This window comes from Puma concolor, chromosome E2 (genome assembly GCF_028749965.1).
Source record: "Puma concolor isolate L17-30 chromosome E2, mPumCon1.1.hap2, whole genome shotgun sequence".
NCBI classification, from domain to species: domain Eukaryota; kingdom Metazoa; phylum Chordata; class Mammalia; order Carnivora; family Felidae; genus Puma; species Puma concolor.
In genome coordinates this window covers 27,705,009-27,728,624 of record NC_141681.1, presented here as the reverse complement: position 1 = coordinate 27,728,624, position 23,616 = coordinate 27,705,009, and the positions used below count along the sequence as shown (strand labels likewise).

Below are 23,616 nucleotides of genomic sequence, written 5' to 3'. Positions count from 1 at the left end.
AAAGTCTACAAATGACACAATAACTATTGTCTCCAGATGTAGTCACTGTACTAGTTTAACTGTATCCTTCAAGATCTGGCATATCCGCCCATGCTCTTCTCTGCCCCTAAACTGCTTCCTCCCTGCCCACCCCTCTCCGCCCCCCAGCGAATTTACACAGGGTAGTCGCATCATGGAAGTGTTTAACTTCTGTGAATATAACTATTTGTGCCGGGGTTGGCCATCCCACTGAGGGACCATATGCCCAAGAAGCAGTATAAGGGAGGGTGTGGGGTAAGCTTTCAGCAACCTTATGTGATTCGAGTGTTTAGAGAAACACTTTTCCTGGAAGTCCCTAAATTCAAGGCAAGGAAGTCCCTAAATTCAAGCCCATTGGTGATGGGCTCCGATGCTGAGGGACAGTAGGTGTGGTTGCAAAAGAGCATGTGGGGCTCCAATGTGACAACTTGCTAAGGGAATTAAGAGCAATCTGGACTAGATGCCATTTTGTCTTAAGCTTGACTCGGGCCCCAATGCCTAGTAAGATGATTCTACTGATCATATGCTGTTCACATTTTTCCCCATTTAGTGTAGCTTGGAGTTGTTATAAATCAGTATCTGTACAGATGTCTTGTCCTGTAAGTGCTTACCACAAGATATTTCACAGCATGAGCGTATGGGATGTGCTTTGGAAAGAGCTCTATGTTCACATCACAAAGGAAAGAAAAATATCATTAAAAAAATAAACTAAGAACAAATTTACTGGGGTGCCTGGGTGGCTCAGTCGGTGGAGCCTCCAACCCTTGATTTCGGCCTCAGGTCATGATCTGAGGGTCGTGGGATCACATCCCACATTGGGCTCCACGCTGGGTGCAGAGCTTGCTGAAGAGTCTCTCCCCCTCCCCCTCGACTCACCCCTCCTCCGCCCCACTCATGTTCTCTCTCCTTCTAAAATAACAAAAAAACCCAAATTTACAAACCAAGAATATAGCATTTTATTCATTTCCAGATTATGAGTATTACACAGCATATACATATATTTAGATAATATATAAAACAATGAATAAACCGTAGGAAGAAATATTGGTCTGAAATTGCTTTAGGGAACATCTTTAATTCTATAGTTCCTGGTAAATGTGTCTCCACACACTGGGGCAGGCAGCTGGGTAAAGTCCAGCATTCGTGCACCAGAGCCCGGCCTACCCCCCACGGCACTTGCAACGTGAGGATGGCATTCTGGCATGGTCACTGGTGTCCACAACAAAGGACACCAAGTAGTAGATAAAAGAACCACAGCACAGTAAACTAATAGAAATATTTGTTTTTTGTATTGTCCTCCAGTTAGTTTCCTTTTCAAACTAAGAGCCATGTCCAGGGTCCGACATCCCTTGAGTTGCATTCTAGTTATTGCTGGAGAAAAAGAAACAAAGAGAAGAGGCAATCAGAAAAATAGATGGTCAGTGCCACCGACCCGCCTTCCCCTTTCTGGTGACACTGGAGGGGACACTGGACTGTGCAGAAATGCGCAATGTCAGCAGCAGGCAGGCATGGAAGAAGCACCCAGCATTGTGTCAGAGGAGACCGATGGGCTGACAGGAATTTGTTCGGATGGAAGATATTCTCCAAGGAAGGCCCGTGAGCAGGAAGCAGCAGGACGCCGCCCAGGGAGAGGCAGGACCACCTTGTGGAGGTGGAGACAACAGTCACAGAACATTTCCCAGGACCGATCCTGATTCAGTGCTGATGTTGGAAGAAGACCCAAGATCTTACAATGAAAGGTACTCCAGACCCCACGTCAGCACTGAGAGGCTCTGCAACCCAACTCAGAATAGAGCACTTTCTAGCTCCCCCAACTCACCGTCTGGCCTTCCTCCGAGGAAGGCTGGCTTACCTTTGCTTTGTTCTGAACTGGGAGATATAATTTGAACTCTGCCGGCAGTTCATCTTCTGAGTAGAGTCTGTCTGAGAAGTAAACACGTCGGATGCGACAGTTTGCGTGGATCTGTGGGTGCAAGATTTATTTTAAGAGACAAAATAGGATTGCCCTTCCTCTTTTCCTGATTCTCCTAGAGTTCCTCCCACGAGGCTGTCAAAGCTTCATCTCTTTGGCCTCTCCTCAGCATGGCTTAGGAATGGAGTCTGGCAAGAGGGATATTTTGCTTGCTGTGTTCTCCCACTATATCTGAGCAGACACCTGAATATGGCCTGGACCTCTCTGAGCCCTCTGGAGAGTGACTTGGGCACCTTAGCCAAAAACCCACACTGTTCTGTCACCAGGGCCACAAGCCAGGAACAGGCAGAGCACACTCTCCTCTCCCATTTGGCACTCCACAAGAAAAGGAGCCAGCACCTGCACTCTCAGGGTCTCGATGTAATTTGTGCCATATGCCCGCCGTGTGAAGTCTGACAGATTGAACTGAATCTGGTTCCAGCCATCATCCAGCCGCATGGGCATGGTACAGATGAAGGGTTTGACTCGGGTGGTGCTCTGGTAGTTACTTGCCCGAAACCGCCGACGCACATTCTTGTCATCTAGTACCTATGACATATAGAAAAAGAGTCACATGAACTCTACCTTGGAAGAAGCAAACGACCTGGGTATAAGACAAGGGCCTGAACTCCCACAGCCCAGTTTCCCAAGGCTGAGACCCAAGGGAGAATACACAGACCAGATACAGGTCACACTGGATGCAGATGGCCCGGAAGTAGCAAGTTTATCTTGTCCGTTGCCAAGACAACACCAGCTGCTTATGACACATGACACACCCGAGGGCCCACAGACCATAGAAGATTTCATAAACATTCTTCCACTTCAAAAATCAAAAATACTAGAACAGAGACCAACAATAACCAGTATTAAATGGACACTACTCTAACCTTTAAGCTTTGAAACTTACAGCTGTTGTTCAGACTTCCTAGGTGCCTACTGCTTCTTTAAAAACGTGCCATTAAAGTTTGACTACCAAATTGATACCAAATTTATGCCGTATAATAACGGCTGCATCAAGTGTGTAGTAGAAGCAGAAAAGAATACATACAGGGGCTCCTGGGTGGCTCAGTCAGTTAAGTGTCAGACTTTGGCTCTGGTCAGGATCTCACGGTTCTTGGGTTCGAGCCCTGCGTCAGGCTCTGTGCTGACAGAGCAGGGCCTACTTGGGATTCTCTCTCTCTTCCCCTCCCTGACTCATGCTTTCTCTCTCTCAAGATAAACAAATAAACTTTAAAAAAAAAATACGGGGGGGCGCCTGGGTGGCTCAGTCGGTTAAGCGGCCGACTTCAGCTCAGGTCACGATCTCACAGTCCGTGAGTTCAAGCCCCGTGTCAGGCTCTGTGCTGACTGCTCAGAGCCTGGAGCCTGTTTCAGATTCTGTGTCTCCCTCTCTCTCTGACCCTCCCCCTTTCATGCTCTGTCTCTGTCTCAAAAATAAATAAACGTTAAAAAAAAAATTAAAAAAAAAAAAAAAATACGGGATGCGTGGGTGGCTCAGTCGGTTAAGCCTCCTACTTCGGCTCAGGTCCTGATCTCACAGTTCGTGGGTTCGAGCCCCGTGTCGGGCTCTGTGCTGACAGCTCGGAGCCTGGAGCCTGCTTCAGATTCTGTGTCTCCCCCTCTCTCTGTTCCTCCCTTGCTCTCTCTGTCTCTCTCTCAAAAATAAATAAAGATTAAAAAAAAATTTTGTTTTTAAAAATACATACAAAAGACTAAAGATACTTTCCTAGAGCTATTTTTTTTCTTGCAAGTTGATGAGCTATCCCTATGGTATAGCTGAGAGTGTACACATTCATGTGCATATACTAACCTGTACTTCAAAGGTAAAGTATTTCTTCAAATTTTTGATAATCATGACAAGGAAGGGCAGTTTAATCCCCAGTGTCTTTTTTGGGTCTGCGGGACAGGTGATATACGTGGTGCTGCAGAGAGAGGGGACACTGGTAAGCACTTCCCTTGTGGTACACACAGCAAAAACACTCGGTCCAAGAGGTAAGTTGGAAAGCAGATCTAAAAGAGCCAGATACCTCACCCAATCCTCAATCCTTGAATCAGCTGATGCTTAAGAAAACACAACGCTGGACTCTGAAACAAAAGCTGAACACAGAGCTAGACATCAACAAAAAAATAACCTGAAAAACAAAGCCAGGCCAGCGATCTGAGGAATTTCCTCCAGTGAGAGAAGACTCAGTTCTGGTCTAAGAGAAGCATCAAGTGATAGAAAACGTAAACTAGGACCACTGTGGCACAGAGAGCCACACAGTGGCACACGCCATCTACTATGACCGGTGCCATCCCTCCGCCCACACCCACAGCCTTGGTTACTTATTAATAATAATATAACTAACATACAGCACTTACTATGTGCTGAGCAGGCTTTAAGTGCTTTATACACAATTTGCTTACTTAATCTTCACAACAACCCTCTAAGGAAGGTGTCCTGTTACTATCCCTATTTTACAGATGAGGAAACTAAGGCCTGTGGGTTAAGTAACTTGTCCAAGGTAAGCTGTAAGCAGTGAGCTGGATCCACACCAGGCGCTCGGTGCCACAGTCTGTGCTTATTAACTTCTGTGACGTACTGCCTCCCTGGTGTACCGGGTCTCTGGGTGAGCAGAGGGGCCACCTACCTGACATTCGTCCCTTCAATCTCTAGCACCAGGGACTGGATGTCATTATCAGTGATTCTTTTGATGTGGCCATTCCGCACCTACAACAAAGAAAATTAAACCAATTAGGACTGAAATATTTGGCAACAACTTTGTTAAGATTTTGAAGGCTGAATGGGACCATTTAAAGAAAACCACAGTAGCTCTTGGGGCATAACATAGAACTTTGGGACACGGTATACTGAGCTCATCTGTAAGTAGGCCATGATATTACCTCTATATAAGGTCCCATCAGCCACCACAGGAATTGCAGGTGACTTGGCAATCTATAAATTAGGATAAATTTCTTCCCAAAGAAATCAACTCGAGGGGCGCTTGGGTGGCTCAGTCAGTTAAGTGTCTGACTCTTGGTTTTGGCTCAGGTCATGATCTCAGTTTGCGAGTTCGAGCCCCCTGTTGGGTTCTGTGCTGGCAGAATGGAGTGTACTTGTGAATCTTTCTCTCCTTCTCTCTCAAAAAATAAACATAAAAAAGAAAAAGAAATCAACTCGATTCAGCTAACATTTACTCAGTGCCTACTATGCACTAGGAACATTCATATACACTCTCTGACTTAATCCTAACAACAAAAATCATAAGGTAGGTGGTATTTTACACATGTGGACACTGACATCCGGGCAGTGCAAATGAGGACCCTAAGTGACAGAGTCAGGATTAATGACCAGGCTTTCCACACTGTCTTATATACTTCTTCGGTCAAAAAGGCCCAATCCTGGGGGCGCCTGGGTGGCGCAGTCGGTTAAGCGTCCGACTTCAGCCAGGTCACGATCTCGCGGTGCGTGAGTTCGAGCCCCGCGTCGGGCTCTGGGCTGATGGCTCAGAGCCTGGAGCCTGTTTCCGATTCTGTGTCTCCCTCTCTCTCTGCCCCTCCCCCGTTCATGCTCTGTCTCTCTCTGTCCCAAAAATGAATAAAAAATGTTTAAAAAAAAAAAAAAAAAAGGCCCAATCCTGGGTGCCATTGGAAGGGCACCTCCACTGGGAGGGCAGCAACCAGAAAATGAGAGCACTACTCCCCAGTATCAAGCATCATTTTTATCTTCTACACTGCTTATTACAATGCTCCTACTTCCTGCTTCCTTATTTTTTCCCTAAATTTCAAATTTTTAAAGAATTCAAGTCTCATCGGTGCTGCACACAAAACCCTTCTTCAGCGTTTCAGCCCACACCAACCTCTCTTCTTTCTGATTTGTCTGTCTGGCTCATGTAGCCTAGACCATGTAATTTAGCACTTCATCCTACATGGTTCTGTGTCGTCTGCTGCATATGTAGGAGGTACAATATGAAGAGAGATCAATATTCAATATGGATTTCCCCTCTTAAAATATTCAGGAAAGCACAATTACCTTCAAGCAATGAGCGCTTAAGCACCTAATATGGACACAGCAGAGAAACGCAAAGGCATTTTTGACACAGGGCTGGACTATTAGGGCTGAATGTATTAACACATGAAAAACATCAACAAGATTTGGTACAGGAGGGGCGCCTGGGTGGCACAGTCGGTTGAGCCTCCGACTTCAGCCAGGTCACGATCTCGCGGTCCGTGAGTTCGAGCCCCGCGTCGGGCTCTGGGCTGATGGCTCAGAGCCTGGAGCCTGTTTCCGATTCTGTGTCTCCCTCTCTCTCTGCCCCTCCCCCGTTCATGCTCTGTCTCTCTCTGTCCCAAAAATAAATAAACGTTGAAAAAAAAAATTAAAAAAAAAAAGATTTGGTACAGGATACACCTAAAGCATGTGACCTTTTTCCAGGCATAGTGAAAATGGCTGTATTGACATGTCATATTGACTCAATCCTTTGGCTTTCCAGTAGACTTGCATATAAAGAGAGAACACAGTGTCAAGTCTGACTGAGAGTTGTTTTTTCAAAATGGATTATTAATAATACGGCATTTTGTTTTTAGGCATCAGTCTCTGACCTCTGGTACTGTGAATTTGATCCACTTGAGGTGTGCTTGGTGTTCCCATGGGACATTTGATATCACTGCCTATCTTTTTCTGCGAGATGTAACTGAGTCTTGTCTCCTTACAAAAGTATAAGCTCAAGGGTAGGGATCAAGTAGTAAGCATCATTTGCATCTTCTACAAAGCTTAGTACTATGTGAGGCATAAACTAAGCATTCAAATATTTGCTGACTTCTGGAATTTGTCACCCTGAGAGTTGGCAAGGGTGAATAGATTCAAGGAGGATTTAAAAAAAACTCCTGGATAACATATCCACCATGGACTATTATAGGAAGCCAGAGAGACTGGGGTCTATCACAAAGCCAGGGAGGCTGCCAGCATGAGGAATGCTTTCCCACAAATCAGCCTTTGGTGCCCATTATCAGAGACAGAACGCAGGGTGGATGGGCCCCAGATCTCTGCCAATGCAGCATTTCTTGGGTTCTTAAGACACAAACGTCACATTGAAGTGCCCCTCAAACAAAGCTGGCGACACCGCTGCCCTCCTGCTTCGAGTTCTGGGCCTCTTTCCCAGGGAGATTAAGAGCACAAAGGCTTGGGTCTGTGTAGCACATGCCAACGCGGCCCACCTCATTCCCCACATAAACACTCGGGACCAAATGGCAATATTCCTCCTCGATCTGCTAGCCCACAGCTGCTGTGGAAAACAGACGGACTTGCTGGTGAAGGAGGAATCAAATGCGAAATTATTTCCAAATAACGTGATGTAGTCATGTTGCTAAGAGGGGCTGGTATTCCAACAAGATGCAAACACTAATTTGATAACATACAACTAATTATTCTTTATAACTTCATTCTTTCTTTAAAGGATACACAATGCAACAATCGACATGGTTAACCTGGAAGTATCAATTAATTATTGCTAAAAGGCAACTTGTTGCAATTTATCCAATATTGCTTAAAAGCATGGCTTCGAACCTTACATCCCCAAAGGTCTCTCAGAGCACAGGGAGAATGTTCTCTCGGCTCCAGAAAGCTCGGCCAGATTCCACAGGGAGGAAATGTTAGGAAATTTGCTTCTGCCCATCTCAAAGTTTCTAGCAGATGACTTCACTCCAGCAAATGCTACTATTCAAGTCTTTATACAGAAGAAAACAATGCCTTACAAAGCACGCAGAAGCCAACAGACTGGAAGCCAAAACAGACTTTGTGTATTCTTCTGCCTCTGCCCCAGAGGCAAGCTCATTTTTAGCTGGACTTTCAAAAACTTCCTACAGAGAAATTTCTCTCAGCAACACATCAACCACCACACTCCAGGACTTCGGTCTTACAAAATTAAGTAACGTAGTCCATAAACCAGGAGAACCAGGAAAAAAGGCAGCTTTTTCAAAGGAATGCCCACCGGTCTCTCTGGAGTTTTAAGTATTCTCCTATCACCAACTGCCAGAGTTCTGAAATCAAATTAAGTTGATTGGTTAGTGAATTATGATTCTTCTCCTTTATTTAAGGGCTGCAAATCGAAACTCACTGGGAAAGAGGGGTGGGGCGGGGGGTGCAATTAATCAGAGAGATGAGCACTTAAAGGACACCTCCCCAAACCTCTTTAGGCTCTAAAACTAGGATCAAGGGAAAAGCGGGGTGGACAATTTGGGACAAGGCTTCTCAACCACCTTGGCAGTCTGGCCGTCACTGTTTTAAATTGTAAAGGTCTTGCAGGAAGCAACCCCCTCCTCAGTCCTGCTTCTGACAAACACATACAACAAGATACACGACCTCAGAAAGCACTGACTTCCTTTCCTTAGCTCCTTCCAGTTCAGAGGACACTAAGCAGGCCTGGCTTTGAAATGAAGATAAAGTGAACTGGTCAGTATTTATTGCTTACGGTGGAAATAGGTTTTATCTTACTTCCCTCTCTAAATGAGACAGTGCCAATTGTTTCTGACTTTTTCATTCTTTTTTACTTCATGACACAGTCCCGCTATCAAGGTGTAGGTTACAAGTGTTTTATTCCTCCAAAAAATAAACAAAGCTAATCTTACTTTTTTTTTCACGAACTCCCTATCTCCACCCTCCCTCCACCCCCAAAGCTATGAGATGGAGGTACTTTGGGAGCTGCAGAACCCAGGTTACTGGCTACAACAAATCAAAAAGGTTCTCAGCCTCTGTGGACACCAGGAAAGGAACCTTCAAGCCCTTCTTGCAATCACTCTTCCAGGCTTTCCATGGTCACTGGGGCAACTAATAAAGAACACTGATTTTCTTTTCTTTTTCTTTTTTTTCAATGTAAGCTCCAGGGAGGAAGGTCAAGCTGAGGGGAAAAAAGTACTACTGGGATAGGGAGAAAGCTAGCCAAGTCTCCATATTTCTTCAAGTGTTTTAAAAATAACACATGAGTTGTATCCATTCTCTACCCCCACCTTTCATTTTTCTGGCTCCACCCACTTATCCTGGCAGACAGCTGAGCCCTCAGCCATCTGGCATCCTAGTCTTAATAATGACACATGTTCCAATTTACATTAAGCCATTAGAGCTGTACATGTCGGCAGGAAAGTTTCGCCTGTAGCTAGGGGCCGGGATGTAAGTCAGAAAACAGGCAGAGGGAGACCTCTGTGGGGAGAGCTGGGCATAGCTCTGTCTCAAGGCCTGGGCCTTGCAGGCTCCGATGGGTCAAAGCTCCTTTCCCTTTGCTGCACTTAACAGGGACTCTCCAGATAGCACACGGGAAACTCTGGGCATATACAAACAACCCTTTAGTTACAGTAAAGGCAATTAAGTGCAGTGCTAACCAGTCTCTTCCTAGCAATGCCTTGCAAGGGCAAGTGTAACTCAAACCCATGCCTTCGCCCAATTATAGTAAAAGCTATTACTCAGAATAATAAACATCATCAGGCTGATCCAGTAAAAGTCTGGAAAAAAACCCAGCTATACTACCTTCATGTCCAATGCCCTCGATCCTACTACCGGGAACGCAGCAGTTTAACATGTACCAAGATAATTAAAAATGAGGGTGTGGAAACTCCTTTTCTGGAGAGAGATTATTCATTTTTAAAATTAGGAACAGGGAAGGAATCTAATACTATCCAGCAACAACCACAAAAAGTCTGCTTCTAATATTTAGTTTTAGAATAGGCGAGGATCAGCGGCAGCTGAAAGACAAGGTGAGAGGTGAGAAAGACAGAGAAACTTGTATGAACTAACATTCTCATCTAGTAGACTTTTAGGATATTAAACATATTTTGAAATATGAAAATTTTATGTTTTACACAGGCATAAGTGGAAACAGAACCTTCTGGTATTTTCTTTACAAACCAGAAGTGATATCGACATTAAACATAAAAGTCCTTTAATAAATGAAATATTTGCTGGTTCCAGAAGTTAAGGAAACATTAAGAAACCCCTAATTTCTCCTAAGCTGTTGGTTTGATAAAGACAGAGGTCTTTATCAGGAGGCTTGCAGTGTAGCAAGGAATACAAATTTTAAGAAGCTAATTTCAAGAATGAATTTCAAGAACGATGGGTATGATAAAAAGGAAGTAGAGGCTCTATAAGGGGGTATAAATGAACTTAACCTGGAGGGGCAAGTGGATATAGACTCACTTAATCTGATGAAGTGCCTTTGTGCTACAACCTGGAGACTAACAGAGGTGGTGGGGTGGGTCCCAGCAGAGGGACAGGTACAAAGGCCTGAAGGTGAGAGAACACAACCTCCTTCAGTTCAGTAGGAGGTCTAAGAGGGGAACCCGGTGGGGGGTGGGGGGGGGAGTGCAAGCCTGGAGAATTGGTTAAGCAGGCACCCCACCATGTGCTGTGTGCCCTTAGAGTCACGTTAAGGGTTTTGGACTGGGAAAGCCATGCTACAATGACTAAATTATTCTAATTTCAGAAGTCTGGCTTTACTGTATTTCCTATTCCTAGGCATCAATTATAAACTTATTTACTCTTGAGCAAATTCCTGGGTTTGCTGCCCTATTTAATACTGTATGCCATAACTCTGTTGCCAAGCATTTTATATAAACCTTCATTTAATCTCCATAATCATGGAAGGAGGTGGCATCATTACAAAATAAGAAAACTCGGCAGGTAAGTGCTTGCCCAAGGTTACACAAGACAGGACATAGGACAGAGCCAGGGCGCACATCCACACTGTCCCAACTCCAGCCCTGGGGTTTCAAGGTAAAAAAGTTTTCTTCCCCTAAAGGAACTTGTAGTCTAGTGGGAAATACACAATAAATAGGCAACTGCCATACAGTGTGAAGTAGAGGGCCACAGGAATACACAGGAGACCTAACTTAAGCTCCCAATGTAACAATGTTTAAGTTGAGATTTGAAGGAAGAGATGGGCGGCAGGAGCTATGAACTTCAAAGAGGGTCTGATAAATGCAGATGTTACAGATGTTAGTAAGCACACCCACAAAAATGGAGCCTGTCAATTCACTAGTGTGAATATGGCATTCACTCTTCACACTCATAAGGAGACACAGAGCCCAAACAGAAGCCAAACTTAATTTTTCCAAGATTACTCTTTACAAAAAACAAATTATAGAAATTCTTCTCCATAAACTCAGGAAGGAGAATAGTAAAGTTTGTGAAATCACAATAGTAACAAAAATAGCCATATACTACTGGCAGAGTTCAGGGTCGTTTCTAGATAAATGTGGATGGTCTATCCCTCCCTCCATCGAACTTTACCTTTACTACAACTTTGCCTTACTCCCTAAGAGCAGGGAAAATGTCTTCTAGCTTTTTATCTCCCCAGATCTACACAATGCCTGTGATTTAACTGTTGCTCAATACTTTGATAAGTATATCAATTCCCAGTGTTTCCCCAACTGAATTGGATTCCCAACACTTCCTGAGGACTTTAATATAGCTAAGAAAAGGCACACATGCAACAAAGCCTATGGATCTGACCCCAAACTTATCCTTTCCCTTTCCTTCCCTTGCCCCAGGGGAAAAGATTCACCCCTAAACCCATTTCAGTCTAAATACAAAAAGTATTTGACTTTGGCTCAGCTCATGATCTTGCGGTTTGTGAGTTCGAGCCCCACGTCGGGCTCTGTACTGACAGCTTAGAGCCTGGAACCTGCTTCGGATTGTGTCTCCCTCTCTCTGCCCCTCCCCAGCTCACACACTCTCTCTCTCTCTCTCAAAAATAAACATTATACACAAACAAACACAGAAAGTAGAAGGACACCTGGGTGGCTCACTCGGTTAAGCATCTGACTTTCAATTTTGGCTCAGGTCATGATGTCAAAGTTTGTGGGTTCAAGCCCCATGTAGGGAGCCATGCTGACAGTGCAGAGTCTGCTTGGGATTCTCTCTCTTTCTCCTTCTCTCTCTGCCACTCCCACACGCTCTCTCGCTCTCTCTCTCTTAAAATAAATAAACTTAAAAAAATACAAAAAGTAGAAATATAATTAACTTTTACTATTATAAGAATTTTGCTTAAAATGAGTGTTATTCTAAATGTTTTCTTTGCCAGAAGGTCTGTTTAATTTACTCCAAGTAACCCTGCCAGGTGTTCTAATAATGTTTTCACACGTGTTTATGTCATTAGGGTACCATCCGACCTCTAGCGGCGTTGTTAAGGGACACAGTGCACCATGGTTACTCTGCTTTTATATTCCATGTGTAAACATATTGACTGGCCAAAAAGCTGCATTTGAAAAATAAAACACACACAAAAAGATCAAGCCCAGAAAGGTCAAAATGGACAACTCTGGTAAGTTTCACCTCATCGAAACGCTGAAGCGTTCCTACCACTGCAAGTCTTTCAGTGTTACTGAGTTCTCTGGCCTGCTCTAGAAACCTCTCCTAGATCAGGTCCCGTTCTCTATTTCAAGAGCCTTACGTTGACCTTTTTGTTGTAACTGCACGTTCAGCTAGCACACAAGGTTACTGCCTCCATGCCTCCTGACAGCCCATAACTAAGCCCAGCCACAGGTGGGCAGCCATCGTCCTTACAAAGTTCCCAGGTACATTCACACCACGTTCTCTTTGTAGAGATGCAGTTTCAGAGGTTTCAGTGTTTATTCCAATGTGAACAGAACCATGGAACTGAAAACCTCAATAACGTAGGGAACAAAACTAAGAAACTGCTTTCCTGTGTAATACTCCTGGTGTGAGACTAGGCTTGCGGACAGAAGCATAGTGAAAAGAGGAGACTTCGATGTTTCACATGCGCATAGGGCCCAAGCAACTCATTATATTCAGATCTGCCAACTATTATAAAAATGACATGAAGAACACAGCACTCTCAAAGCTGCTCTCAAAATGCAGAATTCCCTAGTCCTGACCGGCAGAAGCCTCTCGGTGTTCTCTATCAATCGCTGTGTGGCCCCAAACGCTCATTTGCAGATAAGGAAGACAAAGAGCTGTTCTGAGATGAAATCCAAGATTCTTGGCTTCGTTACCCATAACCTGCTTACTTAGATTATTCCACATTTATCTCTATTAAATACCATCCAACATACCACTTCTCTCCATTCTCCCCTGAGAAAATCACCTGTCTTCCACAAGAGACTGCCTACCTGAACTTATCCTAAAAAAGGGTACAGCGGACTAGGAATTCACGTGAGCAATGAAATAACCAACTAATAAAACGCAGACCAACGCACAGCCTTCTAGACATACATGCCCCCCTACCCCACATCTCCAAAAAGTGGACAAGGTCATCATCTCCTGGGGTCAGTGAAAGTATTATCCAGGGGAGACCTAAATAAAAATAACGAGGCTTGTACTTGGCTCTGAACTTATTAACCCACACAAAACTTTATCACCATTTTGCAATTTTCCTGATGTAGAAATCAAGCACAGAAGGCACAGTTCAGCCCCAAGTAGCACTGAATGTGGAGCAGGTGCCAAAGGCCACCCGAATTCTCCCTTGTTTGAGATCACTGTAAGGAAAGGAGCAAATGAATGAAATCCAAACATAACTGCCTTCTGGCTGTGCCTCTATAAGGATGCCTGGAACAAAAGCTCTGTGTCTTGTGCCCAGCACAGTGCCTGGCACAAAACAGGGTATCAGTAAATATTTGTGAAATCAGTGAACAGCAGCTTCCTTCATCTGCATGCTCCCAAAGCAACCTCAAGTAAGTTTATGCATTTCACGCTATGACACAGGTACTATCTATCCCACTGTATAAACTGGGAAACCGAGGCTTCTGAGGAACCGACTGAGCAAATCAAGACTGCGGAGAGGGACCACTGTCATAACCACACCATGGCCTCTGGACACTTAAACCCCAGCCACGCCCACCCCACACGCACCCCCAACTGCTTACACGACGCCCCTACCTTGCACCTCAGTCACGCCAGCCTGGGGACAGGTCACAGCAGCGCCCGCCCGGCCTCCCCTACTCCTAGGCCCCAACTCTACACAACTACCCACCACCCCGTCCCCAGCCTCCGGACGAGGAGGGGACGCGCGGCCCCTGCACCCCGCCCAGCGGCTGTCCCCAACTCCTGACCTTTTTGTCCCAGATCTGCAGGGGTTTGCTGCCAATGCTGTAGAGGATGGAGAGGAAGCCGCTCTGGAACGTGTTTTTGAACATCTCGCCCGCGGCCTTCTCAGCCGCGCCGGAGCCGACCTAGATATGGGCACCAAGTGGTGAAGGGAAAGTAAGGGCTGGGCCTGGTCGGGCTGCGCTCCTGATCGCCTGATCTGTAGTCCCTCGCGGGTAAAATCGGTCGCAAGACACTACCTCCACGAGTTTCTGCTCCCAAAAGAAACAAGCAACCTCAACTGGGAAACCACAGCAACTGCTGCCCGCGCTCCTCTCCCCGCCTTAAATGGAGGCGGCGGGCAGTCCGCTGTGTAAAATGGATACCTCCGCCCACTTGACCCGCCCCCTGAGCATGCGGGACCCAATCCTGCCACAAGGATCACGGACTTCCTGTCTCTTCCGGTTTTAAGCCCCGCCCCAGTCCCGCCTTCTTGTGGAAAGAACTCTGTTGTCAAGGGACTATTTTTCTCATCCTAATTCCAGAGCTGCTTTTAGAAAACGGAAGGAGACAGGATTATAGAATGTGTGGAGCACGCAAAAAGTGTCAAGGGAACGTGGCGGGGTGGGGTTAGGGGCGTGAAGACCTGGCCCCGCCCCCTGAAGGACTGGGAGGAGTTACAAGGGCAAAAGTAAAGTGGAGAAAGACGCAGAAGGTGGCTTTGCTAAGCAACTGCTTACCAGAGTGTCAAATAGACTGGCCGCCGTGTGCAGGGTAAGGTTAAAGCAACCAAACATTACTGAGCACTGTGCTAAGCGCCTTATGTACAGCATTGCTTTAATCATTAACAGGGTCACTATGAATATACTGCATATCTTGTGGGATGCAAAGCTGTACTCTCAGGAAAATTACCTTGAATGCACTAGCGAACAAAAAAGCCTGAACATTAAGATAACAGCAGGAATTAATAAAATTAAACAAAATAGAGTTGGTGGAGCTGTTTTTCTAAATCAATTAATACTTAGAACATTTTTAAAAAAGACACAAAATAAGCTATGATATTTCAAGTGTGGAAGAAATCCCAAGTGTTGGAGACCAGTCACTCACTGAGCATCTTCCTAAATATTATATTCTGTGCTCAGGCCTGTGCTGGGTATTGTGACTGACAGAAAAGGAGTTTGCAGTTAACATCATCAACAAGGCTACAAATGGCTAGCGTCAGTTGAGCATTTATCAGGTGTCAGGTACCATCCTAAGAGCTTAGCCTTTCCTAAATCATTTAATCCTCACATCAACCCTGTGAACAATCTAGCCAGAATTTCCAGACATGGCAGGGGGGTGGGGGGTGGGAGGATATGTGGATCATACTAGAGTAGAAAGTAAAAAACAGTTTTTTCTATGAAATTGTTATTTTTGGACGACTGCTGGGGACTGTGCTTTAGGCCAGTAAACAATTTATCCCTTGATTGTTACTAAAATGTTCAGGGATCTTCCTTGCCTCTTCCAGCTCCTGATGGCCCTAGGTGCTCCTAGGCTTGTGGAGCTTCACTGCAATCTCTGCCACCATCTTGGCATACCTTTCTTCCATGTCCTCTCCTCTCATGAGCACACCGGTCATTGGATTTAGTGCCCACCTTGAATCCAGCATGATATCATCTTGAGACCTTAAACTAATTGCATTCACGAAGGCACTCTTTCCAAATAAGTGCCCATTTCTCAGGTTCTGTGTGGACATGAATTTTGAGGGGACACTATTCAACTCACTACACTACCTCCTCAGAGAGGACCTCTTTGACAACCAGCATGAAATGGCACCTCTAACCCCAACTTCTTGTCCTCCTACCCCACTTTATTATTTCTTTCCATAGTACTTATCACCACTTCATAGTCTATATAGTTACTTATTGCTGTCTCCTTTCCCCTGTTTTGAGCTTCTGGGAGAAAGAATTTGGTCTGTCTTGTATTCCTAGTACCTAAAGTGCTGGCATAAAGTGGGAATGCAGTAAGCATGTGTTGAATCAGTGAATCAGTCATGGACCTGGGGTCCTGGTCACTGCAGGCCCAGCACAGGTTCTGTGTCTCCTGGTCTCAGGAGCTCCAGACCCAACCCACCAATAAAGATCTTCTCCTCTGCATTGGGGCTCACCTAATGTATCTGCCTATTCACATGTCCCTCATTAACCATGCACTCTCCTCGGTTAAAACGGAACACCTTGGGGTGCTTGGGTGGCTCAGTTGCTTAACCAAGCGTCTGACTTCAGCTCAGGTCATGATCTCAATGTTCATGAGTTGGTGTCCCACATCAGGCTCTGCACTAATGGTGTGGAGCCTGCTTGGGATTCTCTCTCTCACTCACTCTCTCTCTCTCTCTCTAAAAAATAAATAAATAAACTTAAAAAAAATGGAACACCTTGAGCAAGTATGGGCTTAAGCGCCTTGAACAGATAGACAATCAGTGAGCAAGCTGATGAATAAAACGAAAGTGCTTGTTTCTCCCAACTACCCATTCTCAGTAAGTGTCTCCCTGAACTGTGTTTAGTTCTTTCTTATGTTGGCGTTCAAAGTTTATTGCGATCATGGCCTTGGCTACAGTAAGAATGATTTTTTTTTATTTATTCTGAGAGTGCATATGTGTGCAAGTGGGGGTGGGGCAGAGAGACAGAAGGAGAGAGAGAATCTCAAGTAGGTTCCACACTGTCAGCGCAGAGCCCAGTGTGGGGCTTGAACCCAGCAACTATGGGATCATGACCTGAGCTGAACTCAGACGCTTAACTGACTGAGTCACCCAGACACCCCTACAATATAGATGATTTGATCAAAGGTTTGGAGAACATGAATTTGTGAGTTGACTCCATGGTAGACTTAATTTTGGCATGCTTTTTTCAGGTCCAGACTGTCTTCTTCTGTGCATGTATCCCAGCACCTACACAGGACCACCATCATGGCAGGTATACGATGAATGAATGAGTTGATTAGAGTCAAATGATCACCTCTGACATATACTTTCATTTCAAAGGTGATGTGGACCAACTTAACCCAAAACCACAGATGTCTCTCACAGAAAAATGCATTACACTATCATTCTTTAAGATTGTTTTCCCTTCATCAACATGAATTTATGTAAGGACAAAATACAGGAAAAATCTTGCTAATCAGTAGCTTCCTTCAGTGATTTCTGTAATTATAATGAGGTGGATGAGTCAGTTAAAAAAAAGAAGAAAGAAGGAAGCAGAATTTACAGAGGCAGTGAAGTGATTCCAATCTGGGTAGTGGGTGCAGAAGCTTAGTTGATGTATGAGGCCATTAAGAGTTTCAGAAAAGGTAACAAAATCCTGACCCTCATTGAGTGAGGTGGGATCTGGGGGTGGTCTTGAAAATCCCATTACTATTGCAAGGGGCTTAGTTTGTTAACCAGAAATTTGCATATAACTATTGCAGAAGTAGCAACCTGTACTTGGCCAACCCCAGAATCTCTGACTATGAATGTATCATAGTCCTGAGTTCAGATAGAATGTTACCTTGGTAGAATGTCACACACAGATTATGGCAAGTAAATCAAAACCATGATACCAGTAATCCTTGTCAAATAGAGGAATAAGTTTCCGATTATTGTGATATTTTGTTATTTAAGATACCTTAATGTATTGGAGAACCCGATGCTTTGAATTTAATTTGCAATGCTTGAAGGAATGTGAAATTACCTGTGATTTTAATTTTAAAATGCTTATAAAATTTTAAGTGTGTAAACATTAAATGTTTAAAAGATTTTGATTTATTAAACTTTAAAATGTATTAAGTATTAAAAGATTTTATTTATTAAATCTGTGAATTTAGACTTAAATATGTTAGTATTTGAATGCTTAGGAAGATTTCATCTCATTTTAGGTCTTTCATATTGGAAGTGCTTGTACAAATCAAACAGATTAAATATGTGATTAAATATGTGGTCTAAGGAAACTAGATTAAGCATACAAGCAATATTTACAGTTTAACCCATTAAGTTTTTTTTTTGTTTTTTTTTTTTTTGTTTTTCAACGTTTATTTATTTTTGGGACAGAGAGAGACAGAGCATTAACAGGGGAGGGGCAGAGAGAGAGGGAGACACAGAATCGGAAACAGGTTCCAGGCTCTGAGCCATCAGCCCAGAGCCTGACGTGGGGCTCGAACTCACGGACCGCGAGATCGTGACCTGGCTGAAGCCGGATGCTTAACCGACTGCGCCACCCAGGTGCCCCTAACCCACTAAGTTTTGAATCGATCGAGCATCAATCAAGGATTTAGCAAAAGTATTTATACATAAAACCAATTACTTTGTAGTTATAACAAGACTTGTAAATTGATGTTAAGAACACAAGAGAAATTAGATTTTAAATGTACAGCTTTAATAACTAAGATATTATTGGGGCACCTGGGAGGCTCATTCATTTGAGCTGCGATTTTGGCTCACGTCATGATCTCACAGCTCGCTCGTGGGTTCGAGCCCCGCGTCAGGCCCTGTGCTGACAGTTCAGAGCCTGGAGCCTGCTTCCGATTCTTTGTCTCCCTCTCTCTCTGCCCCTCCCTGCTCGCGTTCTGGCTCTCTCTCTCAAAAATAAACAAACATTAAAAAGAAAAACAACTAAGATATTATTTGAAACACCAGTAACCATAAGCATCCCTTTCAGTGTGCAAAGGCACTGAAAAATACCAAAACCCAGTGGACGGTGTTTGCTCAGGTCAGTCAGAGCCCAGAAACTCAGCACACCTGGCCTCCGAGAGACACAAGGGACTCGCCACACACTGCAAGGAAGCATTTACACCCCACCCCTCTTTGCTGATCGAGATGGGAAGGAATAGCAATGAGGTGGGCAAAGTTGTGCCTGGAGAATCACCCCTTAGCTGGGAGCAAAGATGAAGAGTGCCTTGAAATTGAGTGTCCAGCTGGTAGATGGAGGACCACTGCGTCCCGGCCCGGGTGGTTACACCCAGAGACGACCCTCAGCCCGGAAGATAGCAGTGAAAGAGCCAGTGGTGGGCGGACGAGGCCGCTGCTCATCTGAGAGTGAAGTTCAAATGGGACTCTGTTGGGCCCTTGCACATTATTGTTATTTTTTTAAATTTATTTTTTAACTCACATACATATGTGTATGTGTGTGTGTGTGTGTGTGTGTGTATGGTGTACAGTTTTTTTTAATTTTTTTAAGTGTCTATTTATTTTTGAGGAAGGGAGAGACAGAGCATGAGCAGGGGAAGAGCAGAGAGAAAGGGAGACACAGAATCCGAAGCAGGCTCCAGGCTCCGAGCTGTCAGCACAGAGCCTGACGTGGGGCTCAAACTCACGAACTGCGAGATCATGACCTGAGCTGAAGTCAGATGCTTAACTGACTGAGCCACCCAGGTGCCCCGGTGTACAGTTTTGACAAAGGCACCAAGTCATATAACCATCACCACATTTAAGATACAGAAGAGTTTCATCAACCCCCAAATTTCCTCATGTTATCACCTATGCTTAAACCCTGGCAACCACAGATTTACCTGTTCTCCATTTCCTACATTTTGCCTTTTCCAGAATGTCACATAAATGGAATAAGTATCCTTTTGAGTCTGACTTCTTCACAATGCGTTTGAGATGCACATTTTAACAGCTTTTCTTTATTCCTCAGTGTTGCTCATCCATTCTACACCCACCCCTCTGCCAGCCCCTGCGTGCTTTCTTTCGAAGGCTTCCCTACAGCACTTCAAACATAGCAGCCATAGTAGCCATTTTTCATACTTAAGGTAAGCTTTTCCCTGTAATTTTTGAAAAGATCTTTTAAAACTGCTTTTGAAATTGTTTGATTTTGTAATTGTGACTCTTCACTAATTATCATGAGAAAAAATACATATATGCATATTTTTCCAAAGCTAAGTTTTTTTCTCTAAGTTTATTTATTTTGAGAGAGACAGAGACAGTGCGAGTTGGGGAGGGGCAGAGAGAGGGAGAGAGAAAGAGAATCCCAAGCAGGCTCTGCACTGCTAGCACGGAGCCCAATGTGGGGCTTGAACCCACGGAACTATGAGATCATGACCTGAGCCAAAACCAAGAGGCACACACTCAACCAACTGAGCCACCCAGGTTCCCCAAGAAAAAAGTATATACATTAAAAAAAATTTTTTTTCCCCATGTTTATTCAGTTTTGAGAGACAGAGCATGAGCAGGGGAAGGGCAGAGAGAAAGGGAGACACAGAACCCGAAGCAGGCTCTAGGCTGTCAGCACTGAGCTGATGCGAGGCTCGAACTCATGAACCGTGAGATCATGTCCCGAGCTGGTTGGCCACTTAACCGGCGGAGCCACCCAGGCATCAAGAAAAAAATATTAAAAAAATTTTTTGTATTAAAAAGCACGAGAGAACACCAGTGGGGAAGAAGGGCAGAGGGAGAGAGAGAGACAGAGAGACAGAGAGACATTGAGAATCCATGCTGAGTGTGGAGCCTGATGTGTTGGGTTTGATTCCACAACCCTGGGATCATGATTTGAGCCGAAACCAAGAGTAGGATGCTCAACCGACTGAGCCACCCAGGCACCCCAAGAAAAATATTTTTTTAAAGCAAATGACAATGAAGCTCATAGGATTGGAAAGACATGTAATTACATTTATTAGTTTTTATTTCATAACTTTCTTATGTTAGCGCCAACACCTTTTCTTTTTTTCAGGTCTCAAACATTCCTGTTTCCCTGGAAAGCGCAAAGACTCTGGGCATCATGTCCCAGTGCCTAACAGAGCCTCACAAGAATTCCATGACTAAAGGCATCCCAGTTCCAACCTAAACCAGTGAGAGAAGGGAAGAGAAGACTGCTTCCTCTGAATCATAGCAGTGCCCTTTCTAAAACAAAACATACAGCACAGTTTTTCCTTTTTAAGATCTTATCTCACAAACATACCGTGTAAAAATGTATGTGCAGATTTGTTCATTGCAGCAATACTGGTAACAGTACTGGTAAAAGTCTCTCATCAGGAAGGGATTGCTTCAACTGTGGTACGTCACACAATGGAACCCCATGCGGCCACAAAAAGGAGTGAGGTGGGTCTATACGTGCTAACAGTAAAACTGTCACAACTAAGCGAAAGCACAAGTTGCAAAAAAGAGAGAGAGAATGTGTGGTTTGATTACATTTCTGTAAAAATAAAAATCGTTGATTTTTAAATGTTAGTAAATTATAAGATATACGCCAAAATTAACTATGGTTACCTCCAAGGGAGGAAAGAGTAGTGTGTGTGTGTGTGTGTGTGTGTGTGTGTGTGTGTGTGTGTGTGTGCACGTGGCATGTGGTAAGGGAAGGCTTTCAGAATTTCTTACCATGAGCATATATTACTTTGGTAATCAGAATAAATAAATGTTACTTTAAACAATCCAAATATAAGCAGGGCCATTGAAAGATGTGAACTGATGTTCTGAATTGCCAAGCACTTTGTGGATGAGTTTTATAGACTGTTTTTGGGTAAGCAGGTCCCTTGTCCCCTTCTCTCAAGGTCAAAAAAGCCTAAGCAAAAATTCCTCCTTTCCCTTCATTCTACAACCTCTCTTCCGCCCAACAGTAATCATCCACAAAAAAGAAACATCTGATATGCTTGAGGGGTTTCCAGAAAACAAGACTTTCCCACTGGGAAGTTAGAGAGCACCCTGGGAAGAAAAATGGGGAGCTAACATTTGAGTTCTGCATGGCATCTAAGAATTCCCAAGTCAATCAACTGTATCTACTCCGAAGAGCCCCTTCTGGTCTGGGAAGGCCCTCAAATGCCAGTGGGTCACCACGGAGGTAACGTGCTCTGTAGATAAACGTGTGCACACAAAGCACCGTGTCCTCAGGAGCTTTGGGGACGTGCTCGTTATAATGAGGTATTGAGATGCTGTCCCAGAGACCTGGGAGACCAAGAGAAATCTGCAGAGCCTGGAGTCAAAAGGGCCGCGGCATGAGAGTGCCTGCTTGAGAAGACCAGGCCAGTGATGGTGCTGGAAAAGTCCCAAGTCCATCCACTCGATGTCCTGTCGGCCTTACAAAGTCTGCTGGCGGTGGGCCTGCGGGCCCTCCTCGCTGGTGTCCGGGGGCCGGGGGGGGGCAGGCACTGTCTCGGGCTCCCACACCTGTGGAACTGCTTGGATACGACAGAAGCTGCTCCAGGGGCCACTGTGACGCCGTGGTGACCCTGAGGGGCCTCTTTGCTTTCCCCCCACAATTGCTTCAGAAACTGTGAGTGTCCACACCTGCGTTCCCACAGTCACCTGTGCAGGACAAGCAGCAAAGACAGAAGAAGGAATGTTGTGGGAACAAGTGGCTTGTGTGAATAGTGGGCACCCCTGAGCCGCCTGGGTATCGGGGTCTGCCTGTTGCTCCTGCTCTCTACAGGCTGTGGGAGGACGCAGGCCACAGCCAGAGGCCAAGCTGGCTGGCCACCCGGTTATGGCTGCCTTCACCTCCCCGTGGCACAGCTATCCTCAGAGGGCAGGCCTGAGGGAGCCAGGGAAGGCTCATTTGTAAAGCAGGTTTCCTTTGTTTTCACTCAACAAATACAACTGGTGCTTCCACTGCACCCTCTCTCACAGCGGAGTGGGCCACTTTTCCTCTCAGCTCGCGGGAGCTTCCAAATGCCACCGGAAGCAGCCCTCGGATCTGGCCCTGAGACCCCTGACCCTTGCCTGCTGGAGGACAGCAGACTCCACCAGCCTCCAAGCTAAGATGCTTTTTCAGAAGGGGCCATGGGGAAGAGGGGCAAAATGGGGAAGTGGAATGAACTATGGAGACACCAGCAAAAGGAAAGCAAAGAAGGGGCTAAGGCATCTTCTGGAGGTCACTAGAGATGATGTCTACCGCCTAGTCATTGGATTAGAAGGAAGGGTCAAGGCAAAACATGGCTTTCCTGGCTCGCCCAGTCTACTAGAGTCACCTGCGGTTTGCCCCATTCCCAGGATTAGTTCACCATACCTGTTCAACTTCTCATCCCTGGTCAAGAGCGTCCTTAAAAACGGCCCTCCTCACCTCTGGGACTCCCCCTGCTTTTCCTCTGGCTAGAACCTGCTCTTCTTTTTCACTCAGTCCTCTGTGGCCATGGGTCTTGGTTAACGGCCCCTTCCACACTGAAAACTCTCCATACGTTTCTTTTAAAACCTTTTATTCAATAATATATACTTTTAAAATTATAATATGTAACTGCCCGTCATGCCATATATTGCCCCCCGTTCCCCACTGTGGAGTCTGTGGTCGGCTAGTTAACGTGGTCTGCTGGAAAAACAGGTGGCCACAGGCCGAGTCAAGGGGCACGGGAGAGCAACAGTAACCAACAACCATTTTGCATACCCTTCACATTTCCCATGCTTTCTGGGTCAGGAGGAAGTCAACAGGAAGCCAAAGGCGTGTGAACCTTTTACATTCAGAAGTGAGGTTTGAAATACGGTGGCGGGCTGCCCTTCGGTTGGTCTGGTTCGTGCTCGCCAAACCTGCCACCATTTTGTGTCTGCTCACGGAACGTGATCGCGCTCTACACACGTTAAGACGTTTGATTTGGTTCTTGTTCTGCTTATGGAAAAGTGGGAGGAACCGCAACAGACCTGGGGAAAGAGATGGGAGGAGGGGAAAGACGACATTAATCAATCTGACCCGGAGTGAGGACAGGCCTCCAC

The 23,616-nt window shown here is 45.1% G+C and overlaps 2 protein-coding genes and 1 long non-coding RNA gene across 4 annotated transcripts in view; 1 reads left to right on the top strand and 2 right to left on the bottom strand.

The window, feature by feature from the left end:
• Positions 1-950: 950 nt before the first annotated feature.
• Positions 951-14,351, bottom strand: CFAP20 (cilia and flagella associated protein 20). 2 transcript variants are annotated; one of them, XM_086689305.1, is made up of 7 exons: positions 14,240-14,351; positions 14,006-14,125; positions 4,600-4,679; positions 3,780-3,891; positions 2,330-2,518; positions 1,871-1,981; positions 951-1,389 (listed from the first exon to the last, which is right to left on the bottom strand). In XM_086689305.1, exons 2-7 carry the CDS (start codon positions 14,087-14,089, stop codon positions 1,384-1,386), a joined length of 582 nt encoding a protein of 193 aa, XP_086545431.1. In that variant the 5' UTR covers positions 14,090-14,125; positions 14,240-14,351; the 3' UTR covers positions 951-1,383. The 2 variants fall into 2 exon arrangements, with proteins under 2 accessions (XP_086545431.1, XP_025776561.1); XM_025920776.2 differs by having other exon boundaries at positions 14,006-14,333.
• A 121-nt stretch (positions 14,352-14,472) lies between these two features.
• Positions 14,473-21,150, top strand: LOC147573436 (uncharacterized). Its single transcript, XR_015244768.1, has 4 exons — positions 14,473-14,753; positions 16,866-16,927; positions 19,622-19,736; positions 20,654-21,150. It is a non-coding gene; the product is annotated as an uncharacterized LOC147573436 (long non-coding RNA).
• Positions 21,151-23,091: 1,941 nt separating this feature from the next.
• CSNK2A2 (casein kinase 2 alpha 2) overlaps positions 23,092-23,616 on the bottom strand; it is a 38,671-nt gene continuing 38,146 nt past the window's right edge. The window contains exon 12 of the mRNA XM_086689302.1: positions 23,092-23,544. The gene's annotated coding sequence lies outside the window, so the exon portion shown is untranslated. The remainder of the gene's footprint in view (positions 23,545-23,616) is intronic.